General features: G+C 39.5%; 1 protein-coding gene across 2 annotated transcripts in view; it reads right to left on the reverse strand.

The window, feature by feature from the left end:
- Positions 1-960: 960 nt before the first annotated feature.
- LIPI (lipase I) overlaps positions 961-12,158 on the reverse strand; it is a 108,781-nt gene continuing 97,583 nt past the window's right edge. Inside the window, exon 10 of one of the 2 annotated variants that reach the window (XM_031005260.3) lies at positions 961-1,229. In XM_031005260.3, coding sequence (XP_030861120.2) covers positions 1,142-1,229 — 88 coding nt within the window. In that variant the 3' untranslated portion in view covers positions 961-1,141. The remainder of the gene's footprint in view (positions 1,230-12,158) is intronic. The other variant, XM_031005265.2, reaches the window with a different exon arrangement.

Below are 12,158 nucleotides of genomic sequence, written 5' to 3' on the forward strand. Positions count from 1 at the left end.
TCAAGCAAACTAATTCAACAGGCAAACAAAGGCACAAAGGCTGTGACTGTGGTTGGCAGAGTGTGTTAGAAACACACATAAATCCTTGGGGGTATTCAGACACAAGTGAGAGAGAGCTCAACACTAGAAATTGCTGGACTGAACAGGTGAATTAGAGAATGCTAAGAACATTTAGATTATGGTTTTGAATGTGATCATTTGTAAATCGAGTAAACAGATAACACATACTAAACTTAGGGGATTCATTTAACATAGGAGTTAAGACCAGGGACCCAGACATCTTAGTTTTGAATTCTGGTCCTGTGCATGATTCTGGACGTGTTATTTGGCCTCCATCTCTTGGCTTCTTCATCTGCAGAGATAATATGGCTAGCTGCATATGGTTTTCATAAGGATTAAATAAATTAATATGTATAAAGCATTTAAACTGTTCCAGGAACACAGTGATATACATAAGAGTTAGCTATCTTCTTATTATTGTCATTATGAACAAACACTGCTCAAAATACTTTATTAAAAGCAATTTTCACAAAAATTACTTGGGCAACTGAGATATGGTGAGGTAAATTAACTTACTCAAGATCACATCATTAATAGGTAATGGCACCAGTATTTGACCCATAGGTTATTTATTGTACTCCATAGAAGCAAAGCCATTATTTACAAAGGACTAAAAAAAGATGCCAAGTAGATGATTAAATAAGTGTATATGTTTACTAGGTTCACATTAATACAAGTGACTTCTCCAAATGAAAATTTACAAATAAAATAGTGTGTTCATTTATTTTACTACTGAGGTAGAATGGTTCTGTTGAAAACAGTGAATTGAAGTATTCACTAAACTTGCCTATTTTTCAAAAGGCATTTATTCATTATTAATAATTAAGGTAAACAGTCAATGATAAGTATTAAATTGAGGAAGCAGAAAAAGTAAACAGAAATAAACAACTTTGAGAATATATTTGGAATGTTTAACTGTATGCATTTTTTGTTTTCTTTATTTTTGATTCTTAAAATTTTTTCCAAGAAATAGAAATACTTGAATCTCAAATTGAACAGTGCATTATAAAAGACTGATTGCATTGTTTCATTTACAAGTCCATTAATTCACAAGCAAGTGCATTTGATGGAAGAAGGCATCTTATGTGTTCTTTGGTGTACATGTGTTTGGATTAAGAAACACTTCCTCTCTTTCTTTAAGTACAATATTATACCTGCAAAGTGGTGGTCTGAGAAAGAGAAAAATGGAGAGAACAAAAAAATAACTATTAGTAAAACAACAGAGTTGATTTCCTTCTCTCATTAATATTAGAATAGTCCATGCCTGTAACTAGCTAGTTCTCTAAATGTAGGGAGTTGGAAAAAATATATGGGATCATTTCCATTCTATCTCATTTGGCTGTGTAGGGATGAAATAGAAATAATGCTTATAAGAAAGAAAAAAATCTGTTTCAACTTCTTTTCTCACTGCTTTCTTGGAAAACTTAATTGTATGAGAGATACAGTTAGATACTGATACACTTGAAACTTGAACTCAACTCAGTATCCAGGCCATTCCTTCCATCATGATGGTCACCAGAAGAGAGTCAGGGTGAATCACATAGACAAAGTTTGCCAAAGCAATTTAATCAGTCCTCTTATGCCACCTACTAAAATGGAAATAATAAATCCTAAAGTATTCTATATCTTGGACAGATTTTATATTTAATATTTCAAGCTTTCCAAGAAGCCAAGTCACTGCAGCACTGTTCACATATTTATGACAAAATAGTAAGACAAGTGTGTTTTCTTTTTTCTGCAATAGACTAAAAGCTCATGACCTTATTAGCATAGCATTGAATTATCTTCTATTAGTACATATATAGTAAATACATATTTTTGCAAATATCCTATATTTTACAAAGCCTCTACAAGCATTACAAAACAGCTTAGGCAGGTTCACAATGCCTATCAATGTTAAGTTTTACCAAAGCCTTTGAGAAAAATTAATTTGCTGTCCTTTTACATTGTAAAAGTTCATCTAGTATCACTGTCATGAATTTTGATATCTTTTTTATCTTATGTTTAATAGTTCCTTCTCCCAGGCAATAAAAAATAAAAACACTATAATTTTGTGATACATTTTGAATTACCAAGGGAAAAGAATATTATGTATTTATCTTTCTAATTTCAAAATGCATACTGAATTTGTACTTCTAATGCTTTGCTTACCACACATTACCAAAAATGAACACATTACATTGATAAAGTATAAGATTGATCTAAAATAATAAAAAAGAAATATAGTAATAAAAATTTTTTTAAATTCAAATACAATCTAGTTTTCTATTTTAATCCATATATATTATACCAAAGTACAAAAAATATATAAGCTTCTTTACTTGAAAAATCTCCCTAAGGCTTTTGCTCAACCTATCACCACATCTGTCCATTTAATATTCTCCTTTCTTTGCCATTAATATAGAGGCCCCTAAATTTGACTTCATTTTTTTTATTTATTTGCTTATTTTAAATTCATAAAATTCTATGTATTCATTATGTACATGGTGTTTTGAAGAATAAATACATTGTGGAATGGTTAAATATAGTTAATTAAAATACACATTACCTCATATAGTTATTTTGCAACAAAAGCATTCAACATCTACTCTGCATTTTTCAGGAATATAATATTTTGTTATTAACTGTGGTCACCATGCTGCACAATAAATCTCTTGAACTCATTCCTTCTATATAACTGTAATTTTCTATCCTTTGACCAACATCTCCTTAACACCTTCCCCTCCCAACTGCCCAGCCTCTGGTAACCATGGTTCTACTCTCTGCTTCTATGAGATCAACTCTTTTAGATTCCACATGTGAGTGAAATCCTACAGTCTTTGTCTTTGTGTGCCTGGCTTATTATACTTAACCTAATGTCCTTCAGGTTCATTCATGCTGTTGCCAATGATGGGATTTCCTTCTTTATTATGTCTGAATAGTATTCCAATTTATAGATCTCTATCTATCTATCATCTATCTCTCTGTATATATAGGTGATATATATACACATACTATATTTTTAATATATATAGTATATACCATATACTATATATATATAATATACATATTATATTTTTCTTACAGCTTCATCCACTATTGAAATCTTAGCTTCATTTTTTATCTTGGTTATAGTGACTAATGCTGTAATTAACATGGAAGTGCAGATATCTCTTCAACATACTGATTTCATTTCCTTTGATATACACCCAGTAGTGGGATTGCTGAATCATATATTAGTTGTATTTTTAATGTTTTTAGGAACTTCCAAACTGTTTTTCCTAACAACTTTACTAATTTACATTCTCATCAGTAGTTATCAACCATTCCCTTTTTTCCATGTTCTCACCAACATTTGTTATAACTTTTGTCTTTATGGTAATAGCCATTCTAACAGTCATGAGGTGATACCTCATTGTGGTTTTAATTTGCGTTTCCCTCATGGTTAGTGACATTGAACACATTTTCATATACCTGTTGGCCACTTGTATGTCTTCTTTAGAAAAATGTGTTTTCAGATCCTTTGCCCAATTTTTAATTAGGTTATTTGTTTTCTTGATATTGAGTTGTTTGAGTTCCTTATATATCTTGGAGATTCACCCCTTATCATATATATACTTTGCAAATAATTTCTCCCATTCTGTAGATTGTCTCTTACCTCTGTTAATTATTTCCTTTGATGAGCATAAGCTTTTTAGTTTAATGTAATCCCATTTGTCTATTTTTGCATTTGTTGCCTGTGCTTTTGAGGTCATATCCAAAAAATCATTGTCCAGACTGATGTCAAGAAGATGTTCCCTATATTTTCTTCTAGCAAGTTTATAGTTTCAAGCCTTAGATTTTAGTCTTTAGTCCATTTGGAGTTGAATTTTTTGTATAAGGTATGACATAAAGGTCTAATTTTATTCTTTTGCATGTGAATATACAGTTTTTCCAACACCATTTATTTTCATTTTGTTTTGTTTTTTTAAAATAGATTCAGGGGGTACATATGCAAGTTTGTTACAAGAATATATTGTGTAATGATGAAGTTTGGGCTTCCTGTGTACCCAATCACCCGAATAGTGAATGTTGTACTCAATAGGTAATTTTTCAATCTGCATCCCTCTCCCACACTAATCTCTTTTAGAATCCCGGTATTGATTATTTCCCTCTGTATTTCCATGGGTACCCACTCCAACACTATTTATTGAAGACACTCCTTTCTCCATTGTGTGCTCTTGGAACCTTTGTTGAAAATTAATTTTTAAATGGGTGAATTTATTTTATTTCTAGGCTCTCTGTTCTGTTCCATTGGTCCATGTCTCTGTTTTTATGCCAGTATTATACTACTTTGGTTACTATAGCTTTCTAATATATTTTGAAGTTATTTGGTGTGATGTCTCTAGCTTTGTTCTTTTTGCTCAAAATTGCTTTAGCTATTTAAAGTATTTTGTCGTTTCATACAAATTTTAAGATTTTTTTTCTATTTCAGTGAAGAATGTCATGGGTATTTTGATAGAGATTTCATTAAATCTGTAGATCCCTTTGGTTGTTATGGACATTTTAAACAATATTAACCCCTCCAAGCTACAAACATGGGATATCTTTCATTTATTTGTGTCTTCTTCAATTTATTTCATCAATGTTTTACAGTTTTCTGTGTAAGAATTGTTTACCTTTTTGGTTAAATTTATTCCTAGGTATTTTATCATTTTATAGCTATTGCAAATACAATTGTGTTCTTGATTTATTTTTCAGATACTTTGCTATATTGCATTTTCAAAGCTATCTTTGAGAATGTTATATTAATATTTATACATATTCATGCATTTTGTTTTAAAAAATGGAATCATACTCTTATAAAAAATCATGCTTTTCTCACCAGGCAATATATTATGAATCTTTTCATAAATATAAATAAGCATTTAAAATATATAAAAAAGAAAAACTACTAATTCTTGTATATTGATTTTGTATCCTGCAATGTAACTTATTCCTAATATTCTTTAAAAATGTTACTTGGATAAGGTTTCCAGCAATAACACAGGGAAAAGAATAGTGCCTATTTCCACCTGCCATGTGAGAAAACCCAATTCATAGTCCACTCGATAAGGCACATAGAAGGGTCTTCTCTAAGTAGTGGGAATCATTACACCTAGACTGAGCACTTATCCAAGCTAGCTTAATAAATTTTGAAAGCAGGACCTGAAAGGTTTAACCCCAGGAACATAACAGTATTTTGAGAATGGAATTTAAGAGCATTTGTAGGAATACAAAAATATAGAACATTCAATAAGATAAAATTCACAGCATCTGTGATCTAATTGAGAATTACTAAGCATTGTGAAGCTGGAAAATGGACCCATATGAGGTGAAAAATCAACCAATTGAAACTAACCCAGAACTAGCACAAATGTGAGACTCAGCAGATAAATGCATTAAAACAGTTATTATACCTTTATTTCAGATCTTCAAAAGTGAAGTGGAGACATGAGAGATATAAAGAGGTGAGAACTACGATGTTTGAGATGAATAATACACTTATGAGATTAAAAGCAGATTAGATATTGCAGAAAAAAATCAGTGAACTTGATAACATAGCAACAGAAACTATTCAAAATAAAATGCAAAGAGAAAATAGAATTTTAAAATTAGCAAAGCTATCATCACACTGTTGTACTATCAAGTATTAGATCTTACTTCAAGTAGCCAAAAATACTTAAAATTGGAATCCTCAGAGGAGAAGTAGTAGAGGAACACAGAAAAAAAATCTCAAAAAAACAGCTGGAAATTTAGATGAAACTTGATGAAAACTATAAACCCACTGTATTAGTCTGTTCTCACACTGCTATAAAGAACTGCCCAAGACTGGGTAATTTATAAAGGAAAGAGATGTAATTGACTCACAGTTCAGCATGGCTTGGAAGGCCTCAGGAAACTTACAATCATGGCAGAAGGCACCTCTTCACAGGGCAGAAGGAGACAGAATGAGTGCCCAGCGAAGGGGAAGCCCCTTAAAAAACTTTCAGATCTTGGCCGGGCTCAGTGGCTCACACCTGTAATCCCAACACCTTGGGAGGCCAAGGCAGGTGGATCATGAGGTCAGCAGATTGAGACCATCCTGGCTAACATGGTGAAACCCCGTCTCTACAAAAAATTAGCCAGGCATGGTGGCATGCACCTGTAGTCCCAGCTACTTGGGAGGGTGAGGCAGGAGAATCACTTCAACCCAGGAGGCAGAGGTTGCAGCAAGCCAAGATCACGCCACTGCACTCCAGCCTGGGCAACAGGGCAAGACTCTGTCTCAAAAAAAAAAAAAGTTCTGATCTCATGGGAACCAACTATCACAGGAACAGGATGGGGGAACCACCACAATGAATCAATTATTCAATTATCTCCACCAGGTCCCTCTCATGACATGTGGGGATTATGGGAACTATAATCAGACCCATCCAAAATGGCTACAGGCCTGTTTTGAAGATTATTGTAAGACTCCAGTGGCTCTAACAAAACAAGGGACCATAGAAAAGACCCACAAAGTGCAGGCCCAGGAGAAAAAGCGCAAGGAAAACAGGAAAAACCTGTCCTACAGGCCCTGCCAGAGGAGCTAGAGACTCCACCCCCTTATGTTCCAATTTACCCTTCTCTGGCAAGGCTTAGGCAGGAAGCCACTCCAGCAGCTGCCTCTGGAGGGTCGGACCCAGAGGAGAGTATCCCTGAAACTTCACCACGTAGGGAAGAGCCAAGGCCACTGCCCGATAAATCAAAGAGGAACTCCAGGATAAGGTTGGCGGTCTTTGGTCAGGACATGCCTGAGTCATTCAGATTCCCCTCAGAGAAACTAGATTTGGGTGGGGACATCGCCAAACCATGTCACCCACAGGTCCAAGAAAGCCAACAAACTTCCAAAAACAAGAAGTATGAAGAAAATTACAGCATGGTACATCATAATCAAATTGCTCAAAATCAGTGACAAAGAGAAAAAATCTTAAAACCAGCCAAGAAGAAAAGTAGATTATCTTTAGAGCAACAAAGAAAGGATAGCAACAGATTTCTCTTTAGGTTCAGTGCATGGTAGAAGATGGCAAAACAACATCCTTAAAGAATTGATAGACCAGCCTGACCAACATGGTGGTGAAGAAGGAATTCATGAATTTTACAAGTATAATCAAAGACAACCAAGATATTTTTACTTTTTCCTTCAAAAGCTTAGTATAGCAACCTCCGCACCCCGCTCCCCGCCCCCCATAGTCTAAGTTAGAGAAGAATACTAACTGGCTGTTTTTTCTTCTGTGCTCAGCAAGGCTTACCTACTTGCTAATTTCACATTCCTTGAGGCTCAGCGAGTTCCTGCTTCACCTCCCTAGCGCAGCTGCAAAGTTACAAGGTTGATACAGAAACATAGTTTCCCAGGGATGTGGAACATATAGCATAAATAAATGTAAAAGACTGATCAACTGCCTTTGTTCTCACTTCTGTAAGTAGGCTTCCTGCATCACATAGCTCCCGGCCACTGACTGCTTAAAAGGTGGCTGCTTTTTTTGTCCGGGGCTCAGACTTCTGGACACCAGTCCAACTGAGCCAGGTGATCACCTTTTAATAAAGGCCTTTCCTGAACTCTGTTCGATCTCTCTTATCTCTGATTGTCCCACAACATTTCTGGGGGCTCATCTGGGATTGGAGATTGTAGGTTTCTGTCTCCTTTGCCTATGGGTTAGAACCCCAGGACATGGGAGATTTGGGACTCTTGGCACCACTGTGTAAGACAGCCCAGAAGGAGAAGGGCTTTCCCCTGTCTTGGAGCCTTCCCTTGACAGCGCAAACGGAACCGACTCAGGAGTTGCAGGAGAGTCACAGAGCAGCGCGCAGGCAGACTACTGAACCAAGGTAAGGTTGGTCCCTAGGGAAGCCTGTCCCATAAGGACAGAAGGGGAGCTTGATCACCTCCCAGGGAACGACCACTTATCCAACCCAGAGTAGCTGGGTGTGGCAGGAGTGGCTTGCCAATTTTGATGAACCTCGTGTCCCCACTCACACTGGAACTGGAAAAAGGGAGAAAATGGGCTGGAAGAGTGGCAAGTGCAGCAAGGTAGAGCTTGCTGGCAGGGTGACAAGAGTGGTTTGCCACCCCAACTGGGAGTGTGTGGGTGTGTGTGAACCTACCTGGGACACAAGAGAGGCTCATTTCACCTGATGAGGAGTCCTGGGGTAGGAGTGGTGTGTGTATGTGTGTGAATGTGGGAGCCTAACTAGGCTCACCCGGGACATGAGAGAGGCTTGTTTCATCTGATGAGAAGTCCTAGGGCAGGGGAGGTGTGTGACAGTGTGTGAAAGAGATGGTCTCAGGAGAGGCCAATGTGGGGAGTGATGTGGGGAGGTGCAGATCTCTTAGTGCAGACTGTGTCCTCCGAGGCGAGTGTGGGATGAGCCAGACCTAGGTCAGTGGGTAAGGCCGACAGGATTAGTTTCATAGCTTCACAGCAGTAGTTGGGTGTGACCTGGCCAAACAGCATCTGAACCTCCCGTAATAGGACGCGGTCTGGTGAATCTGAGAGTGAAAGTGTGCTGTGAGGGAGGAAATGGGAGAAAAAGCATTGAATCCGACTCCATTAGAATGTATGTTGAAGAACTTTAAGAAAGGCTTTGATGGTGATTATGGAATGAAGTTAAGACCGCAGAGGCTAAGAACCCTTTTGGAAATTGACAGGCCCTCTAATGTAGGGTGGCCAGCTGAGGGAACCATAGATATGGAAATAATTGGCCAAGTGTTTTGGGTGGTCACTGGGGTCAGACAACAGCCTGGGTACCCTGATCAGTTCCCATACATAGACTCCTGGCTGAACGTGATTCAGACCCGTCCAAAATGGCTGCAGGCCTGCTTTGAAGATTATTGTAAGACTCTAGTGGGTCGAACAAAACAAAGAACCGTAGAAAAGACCCACAAAGTGCAGGCCCAGGAGAAAGAGTAGCAAGGACAACAGGAAAAGCCTGTCCTACGGGCCCCGCCAGAGGAGCTAGAGACTCCACCCCCTTATGTTCTAATTTATCCATCTCTGGCAAGGCTTAGGCAGGAAGCCACTCCAGCAGCTGCCTCCAGAGGGTTGGACTCAGAGGAGAGTGCCCCCCAAACTTCACCACATAAGGAAGAGCCAGGCCCACTGCCCAGTAAATCAAAGGAGGAACTCCAGGATGAGGTTGGCCATCCCTGGTCAGGACACACCCAAGCCATGCAGATGCCCCTCAGAGAAACTAGAGGACAGATCTATTTAGATGCACAAAATGAGGTTCAAGGAGGAGAACAGCTTTATGTTTATAAGCCCTTCTCTACTACAGACATTTTCAACTGTAAACAGCATACTCCCTCCTATACGGAAAAACCCCAGGCTCTTATTGACCTAATGCTGTCCATCTTCTTAACTCACAACCCAACCTGGGCTGACTGCAAGCAGCTCCTTCTGTCACTGTTCAATACAGAAGAACGCTGCGGAGAAATACAAGTGGCTAATCAGTGGCTAGAAAGCAACACCCCAGTAGGCACGGCAGATGTCAAACAGTAGGCACAACAGACTTTACCAATAGAAACTGATCCAGGCTGGGACTGAAATCAGGCCCAAGGGCCGCTAAACTTGCTGAGATACTGAGAGGCTCTGATACAAGGAATAAAGGCTGGAGGGAAAAAGGCAACAAACACTGGAAAGGTTTCAGAGGTTCATTAGAAACCAGACGAAAGCCCCAGTGAGTTCTACGAGAGGCCTTGTGAGGCTTACTGACTCTACACACCTTTTGACCCAGAAGTGGCAGGGAATCAGTACATGGTTAATGCAGCACTCATGAGTGAAGCATGAAATGATATTAAGCAAAAGTTGCAGAGGCTGGAGGGGTTTGAAGGTATGAACATTCCCCAGCTTATCCAGGTGGCAATCAAAGTGTTTGTAAATTGAGATGAAAAAGCAAAGTGGGAGGCCAAGCGTAGAGTGAAGGAAAAGGCAGAGTTCTTGGCCACAGCCCTGGTTGAAAGAGAGGCTGGATTTGCAAGAGGACATGAATGTGTCATGGATGTGGTCACAGTAGAGGACAAGCTAGGCCAGATCAGGAGACCAGGACAGGTCAGGAAGGTCAGCCTAGACTAGAGAGAGATCAATGTGCGAGATGCAAGCAAAGAGGGCATTGGAAAGATGAATGTCCAGAGAAAGAATAGGACAAGGGCAACAACCAGAGACAGAATGACTGGACAGAGCCCCCTTCCGCCACTGGGCAAGGCATAGTAAGATCTGACACGGATCTAATTGGGCTGGCAGAAGCCAATGACTACCTTGAAGACTGAGACAGATCGGGCTCCATCTCATTAGGCCTCAAGGAGCCTATGGTCTCAATTGTTGTAGGGCGCTGAAAAATAGACTTTTTGGTAGACACAGGTGCTGAACACTCGGTTGTGACTCAAAAAATTGGGCCGTTATCAAAAGACTATGCTAATATTATCAGAGCCACAGTTATCACAGAAAAGACACCTTTTTTCAAATGAAAGAGATGTATGACTGGAGACCGAAAAGTCCAACATAAGTTCTTATATTTGCCAAACTGCCCAGTGCCACTATTAGGAAGAGACTTACTACAAAACTGCAGGCTCAGATCTCCTTTACACCAAGTGGAGATATGACCTTAAGCCTAAGGCAAAGAAAGGTTATGGCATTAACACTCACAATCCCCAACACAGATGAATGGAGACTTCATGAAAGTAATTGCCAGGAGTATGGAAAAAGATATAGTGTGGCTGAAGGAGAAAAACTATTCACAGACTTACTTCTTAAGTTACCAGGAGTCTGGGCAGAGGACAGTCCCCCGGGGCTGGTAGTGAATCAAGCACCTGTCATAGTAGAACTGCTACAAGGAACCTACCTGGTGCAGATCTGTCAGTATCCCATTCCCACAGAAGTTAACCAAGGGATTGCAAAGCACTTAAAATGGCTCCTTGAATTTGGAATAATAGAGAGATGTGTCTCCTCATGGAATGCTCCCCTATTGCTGGTGTTAAAACCTTCTGGTGACTACTGGCCTATACAAACCTTAAAGGCAATCAACGAGGTGGTGGCTACACTGCATGCTATTGTGCCTAACCTGTACGCTATGCTTGCACAAATACCTGCTAGTGCTGCTTGGTTCACACGCTTAGACATAAAAGATGCATTCTTCTGCATCCTATTAGCCCCTGTAAGCCGAGACATTTTTGCCTTTGATTGGGCCCATCTCAGTATACCTGGACTAGACTTCTCCAAGGATTTAAAAACTCCCCAACTATCTTTGAAGAAGCACTAGCCTCAGACTTAAAGGCTTTCACTCCACCTAGCAACCCATGTATCTTACTGCCATACATAGATGATCTGTTACTAGCTGCACCCACCAGAAAGGAATGTATGCAAGGAACAGAGAGTCTCCTTTGAGCGCTGTGGAAAGCTGGCTATAAAGTGTCCAAGGAAAAGGCACAGATCTGTGGCCAAGGAGTTCAGTATCTTGGCTTTTACATCTCTCAAGGGCGGCATGAGCTTGGGTGGGAGCAAAAGGAGACTGTCTGTAGCATTCCTCAGCCAGACACAAGGCGGCAAGTGTGGGAATTCCTAGGGGCAGCTGGCTTCTCCCATATATGGATCCCCAACTACTCGCTCCTAGCAAAACCTTTATATGAGGTGATGAAAGGGCAGGGAAAGGAGCCCCTCCTTTGGGGAAAAGAACAGGATATGGCTTTCAAGGAAATCAAGAAAGATTTAATTCAGGCACCAGCACTAGGGCTGCCAGACATGACAAAGCCCTTTTACCTGTATGTTCATGAAAGAAAAGAAATGGCTACAGTAGTCTTAGTGCAAATGCTAGGGTCATGGTATTGGCCTGTAGCATATTTGTCCAAGCAACTAGACTTTGTGGCTAAGGGATGGCCACCCTGTTTCAGGGAACTGGCCGCCACTGCCTTGTTAGCCGAGGATGATAACAAGCTCACATTTGGACAGAAGCTGATAATTCAGGTGCCCCACACAGTTGTCACCCTGATGGAACAGAGAGGACATCATTGGCTCTCTAACCCTAGGATGCTAAGATACCAAGGGCTCCTATGTGAGAATCCATACATCACCTTAGAGACTGTGAAT

Source organism: Gorilla gorilla, chromosome 22 (assembly GCF_029281585.2).
Source record: "Gorilla gorilla gorilla isolate KB3781 chromosome 22, NHGRI_mGorGor1-v2.1_pri, whole genome shotgun sequence".
Taxonomy (NCBI): Eukaryota; Metazoa; Chordata; class Mammalia; order Primates; family Hominidae; genus Gorilla; species Gorilla gorilla.